The 27,189-nt window shown below is 37.1% G+C and overlaps 1 protein-coding gene across 7 annotated transcripts in view; it reads left to right on the top strand.

Annotated features, from left to right (window-relative positions):
• Positions 1 to 8,657: 8,657 nt before the first annotated feature.
• The window catches only part of ARHGAP5 (Rho GTPase activating protein 5), a 74,985-nt gene continuing 56,453 nt past the window's right edge, over positions 8,658 to 27,189 (top strand). For 3 of the 7 annotated variants that reach the window (XM_027957236.3, XM_027957237.3, XM_060401791.1), the window contains exons 1-2: positions 9,780 to 9,908; positions 22,234 to 26,121. In XM_027957236.3, the coding sequence (XP_027813037.1) occupies positions 22,402 to 26,121 (3,720 nt within the window). In that variant the 5' untranslated portion in view covers positions 9,780 to 9,908; positions 22,234 to 22,401. Of the gene's footprint in view, positions 9,155 to 9,301; positions 9,376 to 9,499; positions 9,535 to 9,779; positions 9,909 to 22,233; positions 26,122 to 27,189 lie in introns of those variants that run through there. The other 4 variants (XM_060401788.1, XM_060401789.1, XM_060401790.1 and 1 more) reach the window with 4 other exon arrangements.

The raw sequence follows: 27,189 nt of genomic DNA on the forward strand, positions 1-27,189 counted from the left end.
CACTTGGGATGCATACCACAGGAACTCGAACCCACAGGCCACTCTGCAGATGTATACATAGTAAATCAGAAAACAGTATCCAAACTTAAGTAGCCCCTCTTCTTTCTAATCCCTAAATCGCTGTGGAACATGATTTCTTTGAGGCTAAGAAGCTGCCTTCCCACTGCAAAACCTTAAAAGGCATGGCAGTATTTTGAGGTATCAAATGAAAAGATCACTTTGAAGTGCTCTAAAATTGTATTCCCTTGGCTTAAAAGAGTTAACTCACTTTCAAAAACTCTTACTAACTGAAAATGAGTTAGGCACCAGGGAGAAGAAGGTTAGCTGTAGTAACTCACTTTTGATTGAAATGCCTCAAAAATTCTGCTCAAGGCTTGTGCTATTGAGATAGAGATCCCAGGTGTCATGAATCAGGGAGCATGTGGCTCACTGTTGAACAGTCCTTCACCCAGATTTTCTGATAGAATGAGTGTACTGTTTCTACAACAAAATCAAATAGGATAACTGGTATGAAGCCATTCCATTTAAACAATGAGGAAAAGAAAATAAAGTCTAAACAACAACTATGTATTGCCAGTTAAATAAACTGATTGTAAGAATACCCTGGAAGAGAAAATATTTTACTCAATATTTTATCTTTTACAACATTATGCAAGTTGGAAAAAAATATCACAAACATGTGAGGAAGTATTGGGAAATATGAAAATAAAGTCATTGTTGTGCTAAGAAAAAGTCTTCAGGATTTTGAGAGAGGAAATTTCAATAAAAGAATTTAAGGTCCAATGAGACCCAGAATTATAAGATTAACAACCCAATTTTAAAATAGGCAAAAGATTTTTATATAAATCTTATCAAATAAGAGATACCAATGGCTAAAAAGCACATAAATAGATGTTCAACATAATTTGTCATTAGGAAAATGTGAATTCAAGGTACTTATAAGATAGTACTTCTTACCCATTGGAACAGCTACAGTAAAAAGATAGACAATAACAAATATTGACCGGATTGTAGAGAAACTAGAACCCTCATACACTACTGATAGAAATATAAAATGATAGAATCACTTTGGAAAATATGTGGCATTTTCTTATAATATTAAAAATAAATTTATTATATGACCCATAACTTTCACCTGTAAGTATCTACCCAAGAGAAATGAAAACATATATACGTGCAAACATTTTTTATTCATAGCAGCATTATCCATGGTAGCTAAAAAAGTGCAAACAATCAAATGTCAACTAACTGGTGAACAGATAAACGAAATGTGGTATATACATCCAATAGAATACTACTCAGCAATGGAAAGGGAGGAAATCCTGATGCATCCAAAAATATGAATGGGCCTCAAAAATAGTATAAGTCAAAGAAGCCAGACACTGAGACCACATATTGTATCATTCTATTTATATTAAATGTCCAGAATAGGCAAATCCTTAGAGATGGAAAGATTAGTTGTTGTCTGGGGTGATGGTAGAGATAGGACTGACCGTAAGTGGGCACAAGGGAGAAAAGACATGGGTGAGACCATGAGCACCTGAATACTATTAATAAATAGGATTGTGAAGACCCAGAATTGGCTACGGGATGCCGGGGGCTATATTGCCGATTGGGGGATGGGGTGGGAGAAGAATGATGAATAAATTGTGGGAGTATAAAGGACTGTAAGCTTAGAAACTACAAAGCAATCTTTTGTCAAAGAATGTTCAGAGAAGCTGCCCTTATAACAGGGATATATGACTGGCTTGTTCTAGGAATAGATTTTAGAGATGGATTTTGGAGGAATGCAATTAATTTAATTTCATCAGGATGAATTTTTTTTTTTTTTTTCTTTGTAGGGAGGGATGAGGTACAGGCCTCAGACAAAAACTTACAGGAAAGCTAAGAGTAACAACTTTGTCCTGGGTGTGATGGTGAGTGTGGGTGGGTGTTAAATTAAGTGTGAAACAGGAAGAAGTGAAGCCTGGTCTGTTGGTTAACCTTGCAAAATAAATTCAAACTCCACAATGTTAAAGTGTCAGAGGGACCATTTAGGGATTCGGAAACTTCAGAGACATTCATTGACTTCTGAAGGTCACACAGTAAGCAGAACCTGAGATACCAAATTCAAGTCTCCTGATCCCCAGTTTGGAGGTCTTTCCACTACACTAATTTGTGCTCCAGCATTCCTTTGTATTGTAGTAAGAGCAGCTTCACTTTTCCTTTAAATTGGTAATTGATTGTGCTATGCTGAGGATATAGCAAAGGAGGAGTTCTACAAGATAAATTTCTGACTTAGAAAAGCAACCCTCAGTTCTTTGGGGTGATAGGAAGTCAAAGGTAACCTGTGTGCGGTGCTGTGTGTGCCTAGTCGCTTAGCCATGTCTGACTCTTTGTGACCCCATGGACTGCAGCCCGCCAGGCTCCTCTGTCACTGGAGAGTCTCCACACAAGAATACTGGAATGGGTTGCCGTGCCTTCCTCCAAGGGATCTCCCCAACAGAGGGATCAAGTCCAGGTCTCCTGCATTGCAGGTGAATTCTTTACTGACTGAGCCACCAGGGAAGCTGAGTATCAGCAAATCCACATGGGAAACCATCCAAATGGAACACATTTTATCATAAACCTTGTAGTACAAAGGGAAATACCAGAGCATGTGGAAAGATCAGCTCAGTTTTATCAATATTAGACAAACTATCTATTGTCTATACCTGAAAGTTTTTGTGCAGTGTTTTAGTGTAGAAAAAGAGCTTAAAAATAGAATCTGTGCCATGAAATCATCAACAGTAGAGGCAATGCTATTGGCAGATTTACATAATTTAAAATAAGTCCTTAAACCTAATAAAACATATGTTCTTTGCTTGATTTGCTTTGGTCTGTAAGAACATTTAAAAAGTCATCAAAGACAATACAATCTAGTGGTGGAAATAATAGGTTTGCCTAGACCATTTCATTCCATTACATCAGAGGCTCCTGCAGACAGAGACGGTACCCAAGGTGGCCTGTAAAAGGCCCAAGAGAAAATTAAGAGAGAAGGAAAAGAAGATGAAGAATCAAAATAAAAAGAAAGAAGGAAGAAACAGCTAAAGTAGAAGTAAGGGGATAAACAGTGAAGAGAAGAAAAGGAAAGAATAAAAAAGGAAATTAGTAGAGATATATAGAGACAGTTCAATTGCTTCAAGACAGTTTACCTTATTCTGCTTTTTACATTGCCTTTCTTTCTCAATTTTCAACCGTATAATTCCAATTTTTTACTGCAAAAAACTTAGGAAAAATTTTAATTGCAGAAAAAGCAAAAAGAATAAAGTAAACACTTGATATTATAATATCACCATGTAGATGAAATCTCTTGTTCAGTCACTAAGTCATGTCTGGCTTGGTCTGCAGCACACCAGGCTCCCCTTCGCTATCTCCCGGATTGTACTCAAACTAGTGTCCATTTAGCCGGTGATGCCATCCAACCATCTCATCCTCTCTCCCCTGCTTCTCCTCCTGCCCTCACTCTCTCCCAACATCAGGGCCTTTTCCAGTGAGTCAGCTCTTCGCATCAGGTGGCCAAAGTATTGGAGTTTCAGCTTCAGCATCAGCCTCAGTTCTTCCAATGTATGTTCAGGGTTAATTCCCTTTAGGATTGACTGGTTTGATCTCCTTGCTGTCCAAGGGACTCTTAAGAGTCTTCTCTAGCACTATAGTTCAAAAGCATCAATTCTTAAGTGCTCAGCTTTCTTTATGGTCCAACTTTCACATCTGTACATGACTACTGGAAAAACCATAGCTTTGACTATACAGACTTTTGTTGGCAGAGTGACATCTCTGCATTTTAATACAATGTCTAGTTTTGTCATGGTTTTTCTTTCAAGAAGCAAGCATGTTTTAATTTCATTTCTGCAGTCTGCTGTGTGCAGTGATTTTGGAGCCCAGGAAAATAAAATCTGCAACTGTTTCCATTTTTTCCTCATCTGTCTGCCATGAAGTGATGGGACCAGATCTTAGTTTTTTGGATGCTGAATTTTAAGCCAGATTTTTCACTCTCCTGTTTCACCTTCATCAAGTGGCTCTTTAGTGCCTCTTCACTTTCTCTCATTAGAGTGGTATCATCTGTATATCTGAGGTTGTCGATATTTCTCCTGGCAATTTCAATTAAATCTCTAGTAATATGTTAGTTAATAATATTGTCATCTTGTTTTCAAAACATTTTCTTTTTATAAAAATAGAACTGTACTTCCTTCATTGCTTTGTAGTCTAATTTTTTTCACAGAAAATACGAATACCTTTCTACCTCCATAAATATATACTTTTAAAATATTGTAAATTTATTTTTAATTTAATCTATTTTAATTAAATCTACTTTATTTAATTTTAAAGAATCTGATTTATAGGACACATAGAGCTTTTATGAACTTTTGTCACTTTTACTTTATCATGTTTGTAGAATCTCAGACTTTTTAATGTAAATACTTTCGGGGGAAAGAATAGGAGAGTTGTTTAATGTCTACACCTAAGAGAACCAAAGCTAGAAATAAATGAAGTATATGCCAGAGCCCTGTGCTGGGCTGTGCTGAAGAGAGATGGGAAGCCTATTTGGGGAAAGATGAGTGTTATTATTCTTCACTATGTAATAGGTATGCTTGAAAGAACCAGTGCATTCATCAGAAAAAAATCACATTGTTACTTGTGAAGCTTTTTGAAGAAAATGCTGAAGCATGGATTGGCAAGACATTCATCATCTACTGCAGTTTATAATAATAGGTGGAAATAACAAAGCCTTAATTGTGAAGTGATTAGACACCTTATTATTGATTTCAGAACCTGTTAGTTACACCAGTTCTTTAGAATATTCCTTGACACTTTAGATCCATGGTTACTTGTCACTGGTAACACAATTACCTACCAGGGAGATGTAATATGCAGAAATATAGGTGGTACTTGGGGAAGGATATCTGACTCAACTTTCATAAGCTAATTCAGCAATTTGTTTAAATGACTTGTATTTTCCAAAGTGATTATCTCAGCTGGTATTTCAAAATAAATCCAAAGTCTTCTGTTAGTAATAAATCCACAGAAATCCATAAAACCTAAAGTGTTTCATATTATTATTACCAAATGTTTACTGAACTTTCTGCTAATCAAATTCCAGTTATCGAACAGGGCCAAACATTCATCTGTGATTCCTACCTTGACAGGCTTACCATCTAGAGAGTGGGAATAAGGATATTCACAAAAATTATGTGCATAGTTAAACAGTCAAGCAATACAGGTTCCTGTTTCCCACTGTGATGATTTAAAATGACAGTGGTAACAATCTCAAAGATAATTCTTAGGAACCTTTGCAGTTAGTTTTTAGCTTTATGGGGTTAAACTTTTGGGGGTTGATTAAATTCAAGCTGTGATCTTTCATAAAAACTCAATGGAGGGTCCAGATGGCTCAACAATACCTCCTTTTGTGAGAGGAAATAACTTGAAGATTTTTGTCTAATTAAAGTATTTGTGCTGGTGGGACCTGAATGAATTGTTATTCCTTTAAAAGGAGTCTGCATTACAAATAACTTTATAAAATACTAATTATTCAAAAACAGAATTTTAATTTTACTCTTTCAGTTATGTCCGAGGACCAGAGCGGCATGAATGTGACATTTTGAAGCTAGACTCGGATACCATCTTTGGGATTTCAGTCTGAAAATACAATTCTGAAAAATCAACAGAACAAGGTTTTGTGGGACAAAATGCCAATAAGGTCATTGCATTTCTTTCCTACTGTTCCAGTGCCATGCTCACAATTACCTTAACTCTTGTCAAAATATTTTCTACGGTAATAGCCAAAACATAATTAACACCTTTTCTTCATGCTGAAAATATCATTGGTAGCCATAAAACAAATTTGGAGAAAGCTTTTCAGCACTTTAACTCAGCAAATGGCTACTGTGGTTATACTGTGGTTATTGGTTATTGGTATTTGCCTGCTCATAGGAGTAACACCCCATAATACCCTGCTTTCTCTCCTCCCAATAGCTCTAACTATATGGGATATGGAGAAACAGAAAGGTCAAGGGAGTAGGTAGGGGTTGGGTGGGGTGTGGAAACAAGTCGTGAAATTCTGTGGGAAATTAGACATGAAATAACCTTTCTGTGCTTTAGTTATTGTTATTTGCCTCTGTTATTCTCCAACTTTTTCATGTATTTTTCCTGTAATCAGGGTGATATTCTGAGATAGTCTGTTTTCCAAAAGCCTGTCTTAATGTCAGACAGGCAAAAAGTATGGGTTAATTTTGTCATGAATGGAAAGGCCCTTTATGGCGTTTCCTGTATTTTTGGTTCAGGCTACAAAAGCCGAAGTAGTTATAATCAGAGATTTCCAGCAGGGGGTGTACCCACTTCTATAGGGTAAGTTCTTTTGAAACCAAATCACATCAAACATCTGAATATTATATGTAGTGTTACTGCTGATGGTAAAAGCTGGAATGTTGATAACATTTTTTATGGCTGTCATCTCTTTTGATCCTAAGCATGTGAATACTTTGTTAGGATGTGTTAAAGAACTAGAAATTTGTGGATGATATTTAAATTAAAAACCTAAAATGCCCGACTGAAATCTTATTCTGCTAATTTTTTCAAAGTAAATGAAGAACAAAGCTTTGGGTGATTTTAATTATCCAGTGGAGAACAAGTGCTTAAATTTTTTCCTTTTTAGATAAGAAGAGTAGTTGATCCAAGAGAGATTGGTAATATTTACTCTTATCTCTCCAGAGTGTTTCTGTGTGTATGTAAAATGATAAGTTACTTATTTTCTCAAAGTTTTTTTGTTTTGGGTGGGGAGGGTTGGTGTTTAAAGCTGTTTCCCTGAAGGCATGGTTCCTAATCAATTTTAAAATATACCATATTATCCTTGAGTTTTATTTTCTGCTCTTTATAGCCTTTATTTGTATATATCTAAGCATTTATAACCGTAGAAGTTTGACCCCCTTTTTCCATTTTCAGATTTTTATTTATGCAGAAAACTGTACGCTTTCTCTTGCGAGAGGAGCAGATACAAAAATTAAAATGATATAAACTTGTTAGTTATTTGTACTGGTAAGCAGCTCACCAGTGTATTAGTATTAATAAGGAGCAAAGTTGTAAAGTTGACTCCTTAAATCACGATGGATAATATAGAAGGACTAAAGAGTAAAAACAATGTCAGTTATGACAACTATCATTTGAAAACCATGGCTTCCCCCCTTCCCTGTCCCGCTTCATTTTCTTGTGTCTATATTATGAGAAAAAAGAAATTTGAAAAGTCTTTTTTTCTCTCCAGTCTTATGTCCTGATTCTTCGGTATGATGTCCTGGTTTGAAGAAAACAATAATATATAAAGAATGTTAACACCTTTAAAAGCCCTGATTTGACTTTGGTTTGTACTGATACATGCCATGGTTATGAAATTTCTGATTATTTAGGAAATAATTTTTACATTAGGGTGGACACCCTATTATAGTACTTAATACTTCAACATCAAGTATTAAATTATAGCTTTGAATTGGCTTCTCGTACTTTTAGGAACTTTTAATACAAAGGTCAAAAAACGCATTTAAATGCATGGGCTTTCCAACCTGTACAAGTGATGTGTGTATTAAGGCATTAGTACTGCATTTTGATGGGTCCACTCTCTAAAATTTCCTCCTCTCTTTTTCTTCCTTTTTTCTATATTTTCTTTCTTTGCAAGTTTTCTGTAGTGTCCTTTTTCCTTGCCTAGGGTTTATAACTGAAAGAAATAAGTACCTATGTACCTCACTCAACCTATTTGGTACCATTCAGATGCAAGGGAGTGGCTGGAGGAAGTAATTGTAGTCATGCCTTTTTAAAATTAGGGAGCAAGAAACAGAGAAATTAAACATCTCTTCTGCTTCTGTCTATTAAGTTTACCTTAGAGAAATACGGAGTAGAAGGGCAGGGGTATGGAAGAAAGGAACAGGACTTCTGCTGAAATTCTGTGGCAGATTTACAGACAAATATTTTCTAACTGATTTTTACCAAAAGGCAGTTTTGTTTTTCTTTACTGACAGACCCTAAACATACTTCTGGTTGGAAGCAGCTGCATCATTGTAACACTAAAAAGCAACCTTGGCTAACTAAAGTACCTTATGTAACATAAGAAATAAAGAATACTTTAAATTTAAAAGACTTTTTTATATGTTTACTGATGATGAACCGTTTTCAATGCAGGAAATAAATCTACTCCCAAAAAGAAATTGGCCCCCACATTACTTCTTTCTTTTAAACGTAACAAATTGGGGTAGATTTATGTTTTTGCTCATTCATTCTTTCATCTGCCGGCAGCTATTTTAAGAACTATGTGTAAGACAGATTCTGATGACCTTGGGAAAGTCACAAGACCTCAGTTTCTTCAGTGATGAAAGAAAAGACATTTTTCCACCGCCCTTTAACCACGACTCAATGCCAGTGCTCAGATAAGAAATACGCCAAAAGCCCAGGGTACCTCCAAACTTGTGAGATTTCTACGTCTCCAAAAATATTGACTATATTTGAGACAGTATAATAAGAGCCAGGTGACCGATGGTTCCTAAAGGTTTGCTCAGTAGTAGTGTGAGCAGGGGTCTTCTGGGCCACCCCGAATTCAATCCGCCCCATGTCTTGGCATCTCGCTCAATTTCCTTAAGAATGGATTAAACCGAGGGCCTGCCTCCGTCCCTGTGCGGTGTCGACGGAGAAACGGAATCTTCTTGCTCCCATGGAGTTTTGCTTTCTGGGTGAGTACGGCACCAGGTCCCGGGCGGGTGCCGTCTAGTTGGCCAGCGATCCCAGGCAGGAAACTGGCTGCACACGCGGGAGCATGTCCCCGGGAACGAGCTTGGTGCATATATTTTCCTCTCTTGAATTCTTTAATACTCAGACAGCGTAGGCTGATTTATCGAGAATCATTCAGTGCCCATGCGATGTTTTGTAACGGCTAACACAATATCAGGTCCCTTTGCAGTATTGTGGTTTGCTCCCAGTTACGGCCAGAAACCGGAACAGAAGGAAAGGGAGAAAGCAGGGAAGGTTCGGAGACGACAGTGCTCAGAGCTGCATGGTCGGCAGCTTCTAAAGCGTGGAGGATGGGACGGAGGAGGAGCAGAATACGGAGAAAGGGGAAAGCAGAGGAAAAATATTCACGCCAATGGGTAAAAGGGAAAAGGTGAGAAGGAATGGAGTAGGAGAGGGAACCAATGGATGGGAGAGGCGGAGGAAGAAGGGGGAGGGGCAGAAGCCAATGGGGGAGCCGGGACGCGAGCGAGAACGCGGCCCCGCGCGCTCGCTCCCTCCCTCCGGCTCCGGCGCTCGCGCCTTCCCAGGCTCCCGGGAGACGAGGGCAGGGGCGGGGCCCAGCCGGGCGCGCGGCGCGGGAGGCGTCGCGAGGTGAGGGCGGCGGGGGCGGGGGATTGTGGGGAGGACGGTGCGGGTGCGCGCGCGCGCGCCCCGTCGAGGTTGCGCCGCCGCTCCGCCCCCGGCCGGGTGTGTGGCAGCGCGCGCGCGCGCGTGTGCGTTCCGGCGGTGCGCGCCGGGAGAGATGCTGAGGTAAAGTTCGGGAGAGAGGGAGAGATCCGTCAGCGCGAGGGAGCCCGAGTGGCCGCCATTACTGAGCCCGGCGCGGCGGCGGGCGCCGGGGAAGGGGGGAGGGACGGGGCCGCCGCTGGTGGCTGGGAGGGAGGGAGGGTGGGTTACCCGGCCACGGGAGCCGTAGGGCTTGAGGTTTCGGGGCGTGTGTGTTGGGGCGGGCTGGGGGAGGTGGCTGAAGGGACGCGGCGCTCGGTGAGCGCGCCAGGGAAGAGAGGCGAGCAGAGAGTGGAGGAGGAGGCGGCGGCGGGAGCGCTCCCCAGGAATGTCGCTGCCGCCGCCACCACCGGGGCCGCTGCCGTTGAGGAGGAGACGGAGGAGACCGACGGTGTTAGGTAGGACCTTGCGACTCCCCGCTCCTCTGGGCCTGCCCGTTAGCCCCCTCCCCGCCGGGAACCCTCCCGCCGCCCACTGCCCCGCTCGGTCGCCGCCGCCGGTTGTAACCAGTTCAAGGGGCTGGGGCCCCGCCGCCGCGGAGGGGAGCCCGGCGCCGCGCTCTGTCCTCGCAGGCCGGGGCGGGGAGCGGCTGCCGTGGGGGGGAGACGGGCGGCGTGAAGGGCAGAGAGGCCGGGGGAGGGGGCGCTTTCCCCACAGGTGATGGGGCAGGGGTCGGCGGAGGCCTGGTGGTGGCCAGAGTCCGCTCCAGCCCGCCGCCCTCACTTGCCCTGGTCTCGGATGGTGCGTGGGGGAGGAAGGTGGCGGTGTCTATTAGCCAGGCGGCTGCTGTTAACGAGTTCCACCTGGAAGGGGAGAGGTAGGGTGGGCGCATATTCGCGGAGACGCAGTCTTCATTGCAAACTTGAGCGCCTTTCTGGGGGATCGGCCCTTTCACTTTTTCCCCCTAGCTTCCCCCGGACCCTGGGTTCTGTTCACCAATTTCTTGTCTGCTCCTAAAGCTCGGGGTAGGATGTGAGAAGTTGCACTGCGCAACCAAAACACAGAGCCCTAAGGGTTGGCTGCGGCCGGGTTGAGGCTTTGAAATTGAGTTTTCGCTAGAATAACCTCTAGATTCTCCCTGTTTCCACTGAAGAAAAGTATCGGGGTGGGGGTGGGGAACTGCGCGGGAGCGCGCGCGCACTTATCCACACATAAATACACTCACTCCCTCTCACCCTCCCTCTCCAGCGTTATTAGAAATGCAAGTGAGGTGGAGGCTCAGGGTGTAGCTGAGGCTGAAAGGTGCTCGGACGTCTAGGCAAACTATCAGGACTTTTAGTAAAATTCCGAGAAAGTTGTAAGGAAGATGGTTATGCTTTTACAATATGATAGAAATCCAGTTTGGGCCCACGTTTAATATATGGAATTCGAATGTTTTAAGTATAGACCAAAAGAGGCATACAGATGGTGTGTACGCGCGTTTTTAAGTTTAAATTTCCATCGGTAATTTGCTTTTGCATTTGTAATTGGTAGGAAACGGCATCATTTTCTTTTAAAGTGTTCAGGTATGAAACAGTGAAATGCGTCGCTATGTTTACTGATCTTATGCAGTCTTCTACAGGTGTTGGGAGGGCGGGGTTTGCCGACTCCACTTAAATTCCAAAACCAGTATTCAGTTTGAATATATTAATAAGTGTTTATTTCCATTGATGTTCTCATTCATTTCAGGGACTATTTCTCTAAATCTGCACTTAAGATGGTTCTTTTAACAAAAATTTGATCTGGATTCAACGCTTCAGAAAAGTATTTGGTTGAGGAAAATATGTTAATAAAATGTGTTTGGAAGTACTGTCAATTCCGGTTTATTTTTAATGTGATGAAACTATTTTTTCGTATTCTTAAATAGACGTACTGACCATACCGGTAACCTACTAGGGAGTTTTCAGATTAAGGTTTCGCTTCCATTTTAAATTGCTTTTTCATTTTTGGCTCTTTCATCTGTTCTTTGAAATTGACCCACGTTTCTTGTATCTATAGTCCATCAGAGGAAGACACTGGTAAATGCAGATTACCAAAAACTTGCATAGGCCTTGGAGCATGTGATTAAACATACATGACTGAAAATCTGGGTATATCTGTGCATTTAACTTTCAAGAAATAGCACTACTGATCTAATTGACTTAAAGCAGAAATTAGAGCAGTTCAGTTGACTAGATAACAATCGATTTTGTTGTCATGTGTAGGCTACATTTTTTTTAACCCACTTCAGCATTTTACCATTCTTTGTACATTAATTATAAGAGCATTGGGGAATGGGGTGTGTTACACTTGGATATCCAAGAAAGAATTGTCACAGAATTCTGGTATCTTTATCAGTTTTTTAGCACTCCTCCCCCACATTTAAATTACTTTAGCACTTTAGAAATTGTATTGCAAGTAAGGTCTTAATTCTGTCACATAGTACTTATCCTAAATGTTTTGAAACCAGGACCCCACCCCTCTCTTTTTCTGTTTGAAAGGCTGATTTAATCTGTACACTTAACTCTTGGAGAAAATTATTTCGACCTTGAAAGTTCAGATTTTTTAAGGAATAAAATATTGTATCTGCATTCTTTTTTTGGAATTAAAGTTGTGGTACAGATTAGAATAATATTTTGTAACTCACTTTTACATTGAGGAAAAAGTCATTTCTCAGGAAAACTGTACTAAACTTTTACTTTTTCATCATTAATGGTACTTATCACAGGTGTTGCTTTTAGTATTCAGTTCTTAAACATGAAATGGCATAATCGGGATTTTCTTAGTAGCTGCAGAATGTTTTGTCACAATTAAGTTTCCATAAATATTATTTTTGAAATTTGTTTGGACTGATTTTTTCTTTGCATACCCAGAAAGTATGCAGATAATATAGTTGACTCAAGAAGTGTTGTATGGTGTTCCATTTTAGTAACATTTGTGTTTCTAAAGGATGTTTGTAAAATACATTTGGGGTACACCATGGGAGTTTGGTTTTGCAAAGAACTGTGAAGAAAGTTTGTAAAGTGTTCCATTATTTGGTGACTTGAGTAATCAAGCTCCTATTTGTTTAAGTGAAGGTTGTTGATAATTTTCTCAAACTAGGAAAACAAAGAAAAATACTAGTTCACTGCTTAGAATTTTAGGTATGAACTTTAATTGGTTTTCAAATTCTGTTCCTTGGATCCCTTATGGATTTTTGCTGGATGCCTTGAGACTTCCTCTGATATCTCACCCTTAGAAACCAGGGCAGCTTTTATTTTTGTCTATTAAAAGTATTCTTCCTAAATACAAGGATTCCTTTGAAAAAAGAAATCATCTGTATTAAAATTTGTTTGAAAGCGTCCAGTTTGTATTCATTAATTCAGATTAACTTCATTCGGCACTTATGTGCCTGGCCTTAGGGGTACCAAGATAAGTTAGAAATAATGTAGCTCAAGCTATAGTTGAAGCAGTAGTAACTTTACGGTAATAAATATTGATGGTTACAAGTACTAAGAAATATGGAAAAGAGAACCACTGTTTCTATCAGCCTCTTTGGGAAACCTTTACAGAAGAAGCATTTGAATTTGAATGTTTTGACTGCAAGTAGAACTTTGAAAGTAAGAGAGACAAAAAGTTTTTGTTTTGTTTTCTCTGTATTTTGGAGATTGTCCACAATTCCTTAGATTTGCAGTCAGATAAAATAGGTTGTTAATATTTGGTCATGTCTGTATTTTACTCCTTAAAACTATTGGGGAAAAGTTATGCATAACTGTAATTTTTGGATTAAAATAATGACTAGTATGTTTCCATTTGGTTAGATTTTCAAGCTTTTCATCACGAAGAGTAAATGGAAAAATGAATTTTCATTTTGCTAGCTTCATGTTAGATTTAGTTTTTTTATTATCCCTGACCAATATTTTATTGTGCACCTAGGCATTAGAGTGATACAGGAAATGTTGCTCTCTTAACAGAGCTTACAGCTTTGGTGTGGAGCTTTGGTGCTTGACAATTTAGGAATAAATGCCAGTTAACACAGTAGAGGAGCCGTATACAAAGTAGAACATATTGATTTAAAAATCGGTGTAAAGAAATTTAGATAAAGGAGATATCGTTTTGAAGTTGCAGGATTGGGATAAGTGAGAAAAAAAAGACATTAAGTTAATGACATTGTGGACCCACAGCATAACTCCTTGTGTGGATAAATTAACTGGGGCTGGGGGTGGGGTGGGGGAGGAATATAAGGTAAAAATGTGCAAACTCAGTTTGTACATTGTAAGGCAAATTGAAGGATTTGGGGGAAAATATTAACACAAGATTAATAGAAGGAATAATGGGGAAATAAATTATCTCTGCATTCCTATCTTTGTTAACTATATTTGGCATTGTCAAACAGCCTTGGAAAACTGATTCTTTGCCTTCTAATAGGGTATACAGTTTGTTCATTTTCTTCCTATTCAGTATTGTGATCCAGCATTTTATATTTCTTTCTATACTTGCCTTTTTAGAACCAAGATAATATCTCTCTTTATTTTCTTCTTTATTTTTGTTTTGGTTGACTGTTAAAGGGAAGGACAGACAAAGATCCAGATTTCTACTTTACTGTCTAAGTTTATAACTCTTGGAGTGCTTGTTACAAAGGGTATCACATCAAATGGTCTCTTAAATTATTTTCTCAAGTTTGTGATCTTGAAGTTGATATTACTAATCTTGACTTTACCTCATTTCATTTCTGTGTTTTCACTTGTGTTGGTAATACTATCACCTGAAACTCAAGTGTTAGCACCATCTGTTGCTGAGACTGATTAGTTTTTCTTTAAGAAACTTGACTCATTTGTCTTTTATTTCCTTTATCTAGTAGCCAGTCACCAAAGTCTTTGTCTTGAATGGCTCTTTTCAGTTCTGTGATAGTTCAGGTGCTTTCGAGCCTCTAGTGTTTGCCCATCTCTTAGGCACTGTGCCCCTCCAAATCCAATTTTGTATTTCACTTCTAATTTAGAATGGTTTCTTATTGCTCACTACAAGGTCTAACTCCTATTTGCCCTTGAAGACCTTCCATAGACATATCTTCAGAAATAGGTAAGTTTCTACTTTCTAACAGGGCAACTGTATTCAGCCACTCCACACTAATCACATACCAGGAAGGACTTTTTAAAATCCAAAGCCAGTGTCTTTTTCAGAGTTTACTCAAATCCTTAAATCTATTGCAGGAGTCTGCAGACTATAGTCTGTGAGCACAGTCCAGTCTGCTGCTTGTTTTTGTTTAATTGCTTTTTACATTTTGAAATGGTTGGGGAAACAATTTTGAATAATATTTTGTAATATGTGAAAATTACATGGAATTCTGATTTCATTGTCTATAATGATCATTTGTGTAAATATTATCTGTGGCTTGTAGTATTTATTGTTTGACCTTTCACAGAAAAAGTTTTCAAAGCCCTGACCTATTCTAATTTGTACTGATCTTTCATTTCTTTGAGTTCTCATTACATTTATCAGTCTTTTAGTGTATCACATTGCCTATGTCTCCCCATCTGTAGTACTTGTTAAAGAGTGGGCAGTGATTTTCAGCCTTTTTAAAAAAAATCCATACCTCCTTTTTAGTCTATACCCTTTTTTGAGATTTTTATTTGACCACTTAATGTTCCTAGAAGTAAAAAATTGTAGTTTGTTTTCCCTTCTGTGTAGCATCACAATAATGAATGGCAAATTATGCCCTTCCCCTCATGTCTCCATTCTCCAAAGTGAGAAAAAAGAACTTGGACCCTGGAAGGGAGTATATTCATAGCTCCCTGGCTTAGTCAGACCACCCTCCCTGACCACCCTATCTAAACTTCTGCCATAAAGCTAAGCAAATAGTAGCTAAGTACAGTATATATTTAATGGGTTGTTTACATAGGTAGATGTAAATGAGGTGACCCATGAGTCTTCTGTTTTCACCGCAGAGTAAAGAAATGGACTAGGAAGGGCTGAGAATAACTTTGATACCATATTCTCAGAGACATGTTGTTAGAGGAAAATGTGGCTTAAAAATAGGATTGGCAGTAAATCTGTTTGGGAATAGTTTACACCATTATGTTCTACAGTGAAACTTTTTCAAACAATAAATACTTGAAATATCAAAAGATAAAAATGGGTAAAAAGCAGAATTACCTTTGCTGAGTAGAGTTTGGAGAGATCCCAGACTGCTGCATACTGAGACCCTTCTGAAGTACCCTTCAGGCTTAATGTTTATAAACCCATTATTTCTATTAATGAGCAGACTAAAGGTCTTGGAGGGAGAACTGGACTTTTTATATTAGAATATTCTGCAATGCTGTACCTTATGGATCCATAATAAATAGTATGTGATTTTTGTTAATTGTGACTCTGAATGTGACTTCAAGATTTTCCAGGATCTGAGTTTGAAGATTGATTCATCTAGTCATCAAATACTTGATCTTCCATGTATGTCAGGCGCTGATCTGAGTGCTGGAAATGTGGTTAAAAAATAAAAAATCTCCATCCTAACGCTTTATCCTGGATCCTACCAAGATACGCTTCCACGAAAGCTAATTTATGGGAATATGACTTTAGCATTCCTTTCAACCTTAAGGTTGTATGCTTTCACCTTAAAGAAAATACGGAATATGATTGACTCTCCTATAGGCATTAACGTTGTTTACTTAACTCTCTTTTATATGTTAAAATGGCTTTCTCATTTTCTCTTCTAATTTTTATAGCGTAAGTTTGTATTGAGATATACTTAAGAAAAGTATATTATGAAATAGGCAATATTATGCCGCATTCATCTTTTAGTATACAGTTGATATTTTTACTCTAAAACTTTTCTAGGTAAGTTTATCTAAGATTGTGGAATATATGATCATCTTTGGGCTTGAATCTGTCTTCTGTCTTGAATATTTGTTTACTTAAGGGATATTTTCTTTATTTGACCTAAAAAAAGATGGAGCAGGGCTTCCCTGGTGACTCAGTGGTAAAGAATCCTCTCTGGTCTGGGAAGATCCCACATGGTGCAGAGCAGCGAAGCCTGGGTGCCACTACTGTTAAACCTGTGTTCTAGAGCCCAGGAGCTGTGACTACTGAAACTTTGTGTGCCTTAGAGCCTGTGCTCCGCAACAAAGGAAACCGCTGTAACAAGAAGCCTGCACACAAAAATTGGAGGATTGCCCCTACTCTCTGTGACTAGAGAAAAACCTGTGAAGCATCAAAGACTCAGCGTAGCCAAAATAAATACATTTTTTTAATTAGAAAAAAAGAATGTAATTACAAAGCTGCTTCTGTGTAATTAGGCCTTTGAAATGTACTTTTCTGTAGTAAATGTTTGTGATTTAAAAAATGTTAGTGTCAAAAATAAAAATTAGGTGATTATTCTGACTGAATACAGGCATACTTTGTTTTATTGTGCTTTGCAGATCCTGAGGGTTTGCACATTGAAAGTTTTTGGCAACCTTGTGTAGACCAAGTGTATAGATGCCATTTTTCCAACAGTGTTATTTTTTGATTAAGATATGTACATACAGACATAATGGAAGCACAGTTAATAAACTACAGTATAGTGTAAACTTTCATATGCATTGAGAAACCAAAAAATTTGTGTGACTCACTTTATTGTGTATTTGCTTTTTTGTGGTGTCTGCAACCAAACATGCAGTATCTCCAAGGTATACCTGTACATTATGATAGACCATAGTTTTTATTCTGATAGCTTAAATTTTGACAAAATTTTGGGAACCTTGAATATATGTATATTTCCTCCATAAATAGCTTTATGATATCTTTTAGGTTAATAAATTGTAGCACTTATTTAGTAGGCCTAACATGCTTTACTTTTTATTTTTTTTTAACCAGGGAATTAAGAACATTTGATTGTAGTATTTATTAGGCTTCGTACATTTATTGAATAGCTACTATGTGGGAAGGACTATTTGGGGCTCTTGGAATATGATGATGGAATGAACAGATTTGTGCATTTGTACATCTTTTTTAAACCTAGAATGGGGAGGGGAGAGGGATAGAGTTAATGACAAATAATAAAGTTGTAAATTAGGATAAGCAAAGGGGAATTTGGAGATTGATAGGGAAAGTAAGGGCAAAAGTAGGAACATGTTTAGCTTGTTCAGGATTCTTCACTATGACTGGAATAGAATGAGGAATGAGGAGAATAAAATGGGAATAGGTCAGAGAATAAGATATGGTTAGAGAAGGTAGATCTTGTAGTAAGCCATTGAAAAAACTTCACTTTTACTTTCTTTGGAGCCACAGGAGAGTTTTAACCTCAAGAAAGGGAGGGTCTGATGTATGTTCTAAAAGAAATAGTCTTGCTGCTCTGTGAACAGACTGAGGAAGAGGAGCAGGAGTGGAAGCAGAGAAATTAGTTGAGAAGCCTTTGGAGTAATGAAGAGCCAGAGATGAGAATGGAATGAGATCAGACTTACAGCAATAAAGGTAGTGAAAAGCAGTGATTTCTGAATGTGTTTTGAAGATGAGGCCAGCTGGAATTTCCTGACAGCATGTAGTAACTTGGAAGTGTAAAATATTTTTTTAAATAAACTTTTTATTAATTCATGAGTGCAAGAGGTTTGTGAAAAGTTACAAAATTTAGTTTAAATCCAGAATTACTAAGAATCTTTCAGTTGGCTAGATTCCTTATAGAACTTTAAAAAAGAATTTTTTTATTTTTGCAGAAAGCCACCTCATGTTATTAAAACTCCATTAAAAGGATCGTGTTGTGTTTGAATGACTTAAAACATTTCAAAACTTAGTTGTAGAGATAGCTTCATGTCAGCACAGGTGTCCAACTTTAAGATTATACATTGTCATTAATTTCTGTACAGATACTTATTCTAAACATTTCCTTGAAAGTTTATAGGATAATCTTAAAGGCAGGAGGAGAAATTACATTGCAGGTTATTACAAGTAGCACTAATGCTTAAGAAGGGCTTCCCTAGTGGCTCAGTGGTAAAGAACCTGCCTGCCGGTGCTAGAGACATGGTTGAATCCCTGGGTCAGGAAGATCTCCTGGAGAAGGAAGGAAATGGCAACCCACTGCAGTATTCTTGCCTGGGAAATCCCATGGACAGAGGAGCTTGGTAAGCTACAGTGCATGGGGTTGCAAAAGAGTTGGACATGACTTAGTAAACAACAGTGACAATGCTTAAGAAGGTAAAGGTTGGTCATCAAGAGATTCAGCCCTATAACTTTGAGTAGGTCATTATTGCTTTTTATCTTGGTTTCTCTATATTTTTTTTTACAAAGATTAAGTTATGTCAAAAATAGAAAAGCTATGTCTAGATCGACATAGTCAAGGATTAACCACTAAAAAATACTTGAAAGGGGTTTTCAAATTGAATCTAACAGCCTGCCTATAGACATTGGCCATTAGCTTATTAGTGGGAAATTTTAAAAAGGCATTCTTTTTTTCTCAGTACAGAAGAAAAACTACCTTGGTTAGTTAATGGAGTGCAATTTTGACTTGAATAGTGAGGGCCAGTAGATTAATTACATAAACTATCCAAGTGTCTGAAAGTAAATTTCCTTATAAACTTGTACAGAAAGTATAGCTTTCTTCCTTGAGGTAGTTATACCATACTCACTCACATGACAAAATCTTTTCTAGGACAAGATGACAGTAGTTTTCTAGTCTAGGGTTTCTCAAACTGTTTTAAAATCTGAAAATACTTTTAAACTAAAGCTTCTGAGTTAAGTAAACCTGTAAGTCAGATAAAGAAGGCACTGCTCTGGTGAAAAGTTGGAGATAGCAACTATTTATTTGTCCAGCATTCTTTCCTACGTCTAGATAAGTGAATTTTCTCACCAGATAATCACTATATGGTGACTCATGACAAAAACTCTGGATCTGACTTCAAAAGGCCAGCAGGTAGCCTGTCTGAGAACATTGTTAGTAGAAGGAACATGGATGTTCTTCACTGTGTCTTAGTGGTAGTTTACTGTGAATTTGGTCTCTAAACCACACATGTCACACAAAGCTACCTTGTTTTTAATTTGAACTTTAATATTTGTAAGTCAGAGACTGCCACTAATTAGGATGTGTCAAAGCCTTAGTACTGAAAATTTGTCAATACAATAGAGTTTTATTTCTCAGTTAAATAAAAAGCCTAGTTTTCAGTGATTGATAAAAGGATGATGACTTCATGCTTCCATTCACCTTACGTTTAAGGGCTTTTTCTTTCTGAAACTTTAAAAATTCATTTTGTGGTAGTGTTTTTATTTTGACTTTTATGCTGGATAACTTTAGATAGAAAAGTATCTCAGTCTTCTGAGGTTTATGCTTTAGGAGAGCATGAATGATTCTTTTAATGTGTTTGGATAAGTATTTGTAAAAAATATTAACCAAGATATAACCATTATGATAAGGATTAGATTTGTAGTTGAAAATTTTCCACAATACTCAGGTCCATATAACATACTGTTACTTCTCTATTGAAAATTTTGTGTTTCCAGTTTTAAACTGGAAAGCAGGGAACAGTCTTTCACTGCTTTGAATTGCTCTTAATTTTCAGAATAGATGTTTGTCCACCAGAGTTAATCAAGAGCTCTGCGTAGTTCTGGTGTTTGTAGAATTCAATGTAAAAATTCCCCAAAGTAATCGCTGGTTATGTTTTCTTTTGGTGTACATTTAAAAGGATATCGTCTGCAATTTTTCACCTGTCTAGTAAGAAAGAAAGATAGACTTTGTATTCTGCTGTTTGCAGGTTGTTTTTTTTTAACTATTTGTTATGGAATCACTATGCTATTTTCAGAAACTAATTTCCCTTTTTATTGCTCTTTATAACTTTTTTATCCAGTTAGTTCAGTGTTTTCAGAAATATCCATTAAGTAGCCCAATTGTTGTTTTCTGTAGTTTAAGTAAAGAATGTTAAACTTGATGTTCAGTGCAAATATTCAGTTTGATCACATTAAATTTTAAAATTTTTTTTACTTGATAAAAGAGAGTTAATAGGATTGAGTGGGACTGCCCTAATTTCTTACACTGCTAGTTATTGTATGTACTGCTCTCAGATAAATACTGGTAAATCACCAGCCTGAACACGTCATTTTTTTTTTTTATAAATCTTCAACAGCTTCCTTGATTCCAACAATCAAATCTTAAAAACAGAACTTAATATTTATTAAGCATTTTTTCTTTGCATTTAACATTAACAAAGAAAAACTTAGTTCTTAAATCTGTTTAGATAGGCAGCTCCATTTTATACATGGGGGAACCATGTCTCAAAAGATTTAGGGTTTTACTGTTGTAAACTCATAAATGTTAGGAATTTAATTTGAAGTCATTTCCATTTATTCATGGTTTTCTACTACTGATTTTGGTGCTTCAATATTATATTACAAAAGTGAACCTAATATTTTGCTTGAGTGTTTGGTGGCTGATACATTTAAAATTAGTATTTCATTGAGGTTGCTAGGATAAACTTAGAGAATACAAGAATAAGTCTTGAGATTTTATTTTAAAATATTATTGTATTAGAAATATTAGTCAGAATTTTAAATTGCAAGAATAATTTCTTTTTACCATTAGTATAGCAGATGTGGACTATAATCTTAATAGATATTTACTTGCAATTTTGAGGGTAGTGGAGAAACCACATATTTGGGGCAAACAGTGGTTATTTTCTGACCTTTTATTTGTTTTTCCCTCATGGTCTTTATGATCTTTTATTTTGTCTGGATTGAAGATATTTTTCATATATGTTGATGTACATGACTGGATATTTTCCTTGTGAAATTTGGTATGGTAGAAATTATGTAATGCTTTTAGTTAAACATCAAAAGAATGTGAAGAGTCTCCAAATAAAACCATTATAAGAGACTAATTCATTGTTTCCACACAGATAACCTGAATTAAATTGCATGCAAGTCTTATAGGTTATTTGTTGTTGTTTTTATATCAAATAATTCTAAAAGATTGTCTCAGATATATAATCTTTAAACTCTTGAGCTTTGTGCTACTCAAAATATGATCTGTGAGCTTTTTGTAAATACTCTGAGAGGAAATAAATGCAGGAATCAAGAACATTTAGAAACAGTTTGGCAGTAATTTTTTTGTGTCTTGAATCTAATAAGAAATTGGGACATACATTTTTTTAAAAGATTTCATTCAGATTAAAAATTTCATTGTGTTTTTAAAAATTGACTTGTGTGTATGAAATAAAAATTGGTCCTTAGTTTGAGAAGTGTTGATCCAGTTAATCACTGTAATGATTTGTATTAACTGTTCATTTTTTTTCCATTTTCTTGTTTATGTATATGAATATATTTAATTGGTTTTTTATATAATATTTGATAGATTGCATAAGACTTTTAAAAATTCTAAGATCTTGCTAAATTCACATGAAATTCCATTTTAGGGAATAAGGTTTGAGGAACCATGTAATAGAAAGCAGATAGTTTTTTAAGTTGTGGAGAGTTGTTAAGGCAACTAGTTTGTTTTAGTTATTATCAAACATAGCCTCCAGACAGAGAAGACAGGAAAATTGAGGGAAGGGAAGAACTAGAAACAAAATGCATATTTGGTTAATAGGGTTTCATTTTAAAGTTTGTAAAATCACATTAAAATTTGTATTTAGTTTTTTTAGTTGTTAGATTTGCCTTAAATTTTGAGGTCATCTTGCACTTTTAACAGTAAATCATAAACTGTCTTTGGTGATTTCTTAAAATACTGTGACATCGTTAACTTGTCTGGTACTTTATTATGAACATCTTTAATGTGTATATAGTTCAGCATGTATAATTCATGACTAAGATTTGTCCTTTTTCTCTTTCTAGGAAGATGATCCATATGATCTTGAAGACCTTTCTGCACAGAAATGAGGGAAATACAAAGAACCAAATGTAGTTCTGAAATGTGGGATCTGTATTTTGAGATGATTTTATTTTCAAAATGAGAAGTATATCTGGTTATCTTTATGAATGTAGAGACATGACAAGAGAGTTATGATGGCAAAAAACAAAGAGCCTCGCCCCCCGTCCTATACCATCAGTGTAGTTGGACTCTCTGGGACTGAAAAAGACAAAGGTAACTGTGGAGTTGGAAAGTCTTGTTTGTGCAATAGATTTGTACGCTCAAAAGCTGATGAATATTATCCAGAACATACTTCTGTGCTTAGCACCATTGACTTTGGAGGACGAGTAGTAAACAATGATCATTTTTTGTACTGGGGTGACATAACGCAAAGTGGTGAAGATGGAGTAGAGTGCAAAATTCATGTCATCGAACAAACTGAGTTCATTGATGACCAGACTTTCTTGCCTCATCGGAGTACGAATTTGCAACCATATATAAAGCGTGCAGCTGCCTCTAAATTGCAGTCAGCAGAAAAACTAATGTACATTTGCACTGATCAACTAGGCTTGGAGCAAGACTTCGAACAGAAGCAAATGCCTGAAGGGAAGCTCAATGTAGATGGATTTTTATTGTGCATTGACGTAAGTCAGGGATGCAATAGGAAGTTTGATGATCAACTTAAATTTGTGAATAACCTTTTTGTCCAGCTATCAAAATCAAAAAAACCTGTAATAATAGCAGCAACTAAATGTGATGAATGTGTGGATCATTATCTTAGAGAAGTTCAGGCATTTGCTTCAAACAAAAAGAACCTTCTTGTAGTGGAAACATCAGCACGATTTAACGTCAACATTGAGACATGTTTCACTGCACTGGTACAAATGTTGGATAAAACTCGTGGCAAGCCTAAAATTATTCCCTATCTGGATGCTTATAAAACACAGAGACAACTTGTTGTCACAGCAACAGATAAGTTTGAGAAACTTGTACAGACTGTGAGAGATTATCATGCAACTTGGAAAACTGTTAGTAACAAGTTGAAAAATCATCCTGATTATGAAGAATACATCAACTTAGAGGGAACAAGAAAGGCTAGAAATACATTCTCAAAACACATAGAACAGCTTAAACAGGAACATATAAGAAAAAGGAGAGAAGAATATATAAATACTTTACCGAGAGCTTTTAACACTCTTTTGCCAAATCTGGAAGAGATTGAACATTTGAATTGGTCAGAAGCTTTGAAGTTAATGGAAAAGAGAGCAGATTTTCAGTTATGTTTTGTGGTGCTAGAAAAAACACCTTGGGATGAAACTGACCATATAGATAAAATTAATGATAGACGGATCCCGTTTGACCTCCTGAGCACTTTAGAAGCTGAAAAAGTCTATCAGAACCATGTACAGCATCTAATATCAGAGAAGAGGAGGGTAGAAATGAAGGAAAAATTCAAGAAGACTTTGGAAAAAATTCAGTTTATTTCACCTGGGCAACCGTGGGAGGAAGTTATGTGCTTTGTAATGGAGGATGAAGCCTTCAAATACATCACTGAGGCCGATAGCAAAGAGGTGTATGGTAGGCATCAGCGAGAAATAGTTGAAAAAGCCAAAGAAGAGTTTCAGGAAATGCTTTTTGAACATTCTGAACTTTTTTATGATTTAGATCTTAATGCAACACCTAGTTCAGATAAAATGAGTGAAATTCATACAGTTTTGAGTGAAGAACCTAGATATAAAGCTTTACAGAAACTTGCACCGGATAGGGAGTCTCTTCTACTTAAGCATATAGGATTTGTTTATCATCCCACTAAAGAAACGTGTCTTAGTGGCCAAAACTGTACAGACATTAAAGTAGAGCAGTTACTTGCCAGTAGTCTTTTGCAGTTGGATCATGGTCGCTTACGGTTGTATCATGATAGCACCAATATAGATAAAGTTAACCTTTTCATTTTAGGGAAAGATGGCCTTGCCCAAGAGCTAGCAAATGAGATAAGGACACAATCCACTGACGATGAGTATGCCTTAGATGGAAAAATTTATGAACTTGATCTTCGGCCTGTTGATGCCAAGTCGCCTTACTTTTTAAGTCAGTTGTGGACTGCTGCCTTTAAACCACATGGGTGCTTTTGTGTATTTAATTCCATTGAGTCACTGAATTTTATTGGGGAATTCATTGGAAAAATAAGAACTGAAGCTTCTCAGATCAGAAAAGATAAGTATATGGCCAACCTTCCATTTACATTAATTCTGGCTAATCAGAGAGATTCTATTAGTAAGAATCTACCAATTCTCAGGCATCAAGGGCAACAGTTGGCAAACAAGTTACAATGTCCTTTTGTAGACGTACCTGGTGGTACATATCCTCGTAAATTTAATGAAACCCAAATAAAGCAAGCTCTAAGAGGAGTATTAGAATCTGTTAAACATAATTTAGATGTGGTGAGCCCAGTTCCCACCAATAAGGATGTATCAGAAGCTGACTTGAGAATTGTCATGTGTGCCATGTGTGGTGATCCATTTAGTGTGGATCTTATTCTTTCACCCTTCCTTGATTCTCATTCTTGTAGTGCTGCCCAAGCTGGACAGAATAATTCCCTAATGCTTGATAAAATCATTGGTGAAAAAAGGAGGCGAATACAGATCACAATATTATCATACCATTCCTCAATTGGAGTAAGGAAAGATGAACTGGTTCATGGTTATATACTAGTGTATTCTGCCAAACGGAAAGCATCAATGGGAATGCTTCGAGCATTTCTGTCAGAGGTTCAAGACACCATCCCTGTACAACTGGTGGCAGTTACTGATAGCCAAGCAGACTTTTTTGAAAATGAGGCCATCAAGGAGTTAATGACTGAAGGAGAACACATTGCAACTGAGATCTCTGCTAAATTTACAGCATTGTATTCTTTATCTCAGTATCATCGGCAAACTGAGGTCTTTACACTGTTTTTCAGTGATGTTCTAGAGAAAAAAAATATGATAGAAAATTCCTATTTATCTGATAGTACAAGGGAATCAACCCATCAGAGTGAAGATGTTTTCCTGCCATCTCCCAGAGACTGTTTTCCCTACAACAACTACCCCGATTCAGATGATGATACAGAAGCACCACCTCCTTATAGTCCAATTGGGGATGATGTACAGCTGCTTCCAACACCTAGTGACCGATCCAGATATAGATTAGATTTGGAAGGAAATGAATACCCTATTCACAGCACCCCGAATTGTCATGACCATGAACGCAACCATAAAGTGCCTCCACCTATTAAACCTAAACCAGTTGCACCGAAGACAAACGTGAAGAAATTGGATCCAAACCTTTTAAAAACAATTGAAGCTGGTATTGGTAAAAATCCAAGAAAACAGACTTCTCGGGTGCCTTTGGCACATCCCGAAGATATGGATCCTTCAGATAACTATTCAGAACCCATGGACACAATTTTCAAACAGAAGGGCTATTCTGATGAGATATACGTTGTCCCAGATGACAGTCAGAATCGCGTTATTAAAATTAGAAACTCATTTGTAAATAACACCCAAGGAGATGAAGAAAATGGATTTTCTGATAGAACCTCGAAAAGTCATGGAGAAAGGAGGCCTTCAAAATACAAATATAAATCTAAAACCCTGTTTAGTAAAGCCAAGTCATATTACAGAAGAACACATTCAGATGCAAGTGATGATGAGGCTTTCACTACTTCTAAAACGAAAAGAAAAGGAAGACATCGTGGAAGTGAGGAAGATCCACTTCTTTCTCCTGTTGAAACTTGGAAAGGTGGTATCGATAATCCTGCAATCACTTCAGATCAAGAGTTAGATGATAAGAAAATGAAGAAGAAAACCCACAAAGTGAAAGAAGACAAAAAAGTAAGTTTAATTTATGGTTCATAATGTTTCTAAAGATGTTTGTTTTGACTTTTAAAAAATTATTTTTTTAAGATAATGGATTTGACGTCAGTGAGAAGTTAGGCTGTTGTTATTTAGTAAGTGTAATTGGCAGCTCTTTTTAATTTTCTGAGTATTTTGTGAGGATTGATTATTTTTTGTTACTTCATTTGATTTACTTGTGCTTTAACTTATTTATTTCGCAGAGTCAGACATGACTGGGCAACTGAACAGCAAAAAGCTTATTTGGGGTGGGAGTTTGATTTTGTATTCTTCAGCATAAAAATTCTAGGTGAATATGTAGATTCTTTCTACAGAAACTTAGATATAAAATGCTTTTGTTCATTTTCTCTGTTTGTAAGCATCCTATTTGTCTGTTTTTCCCTTTAGACTTAGCAGTTTTGCAGCTTGATTTGTTGACATAAATACGTTAATTTGATATATTGGCATATTTGATATATTGTTTTCTTGCGCTTTGCTTTTTGCGCTTCCCAAATACTGCATTTTTTACAAATTAAAGGTTTGTGACAACCCTGCAATGATCAAGGCTTTATAGCACCATTTTTCCAGTAGCATTTTCTTACTTCTTACTTGCTTTTGTGTTACATTTTGGTAATTCTCAAAATATTCTAAATGTTAAAATTATTATAGTATTTGTTACAGTGGTCAGTGATTTTTGATGTTACTATTGCAGAAAGATTACAACTCACTGAAGGCTCAAATAATGATTAACACATTTTAGCTACATTTTAAAATTGATGTACATACATTGTTTTTTTTTAAGGCATAATACTGTTGTACACTTAATAGACTGCCATATAGTGTACATGTAATTTTTATATGCACTGGGAAACCAGAGAATTTGTGTGATTCACTTTATTGTGATATTTGTTTTTAGGCAGTGGTCTGGAACTCAACCTGTATTATCTCCAAGACATGCCTATATAACATTGCTTTAAATTTTAGATTCATTGTGTTACAATACTTGAACTTAAAGAGAATTGGAAAACCTGATATTTTGGAAGCTTTTAGATCTATAAGTGATTTTTT

The sequence above is a fragment of the Ovis aries genome, chromosome 18 (genome assembly GCF_016772045.2).
Source record: "Ovis aries strain OAR_USU_Benz2616 breed Rambouillet chromosome 18, ARS-UI_Ramb_v3.0, whole genome shotgun sequence".
Classification (NCBI taxonomy): domain Eukaryota; kingdom Metazoa; phylum Chordata; class Mammalia; order Artiodactyla; family Bovidae; genus Ovis; species Ovis aries.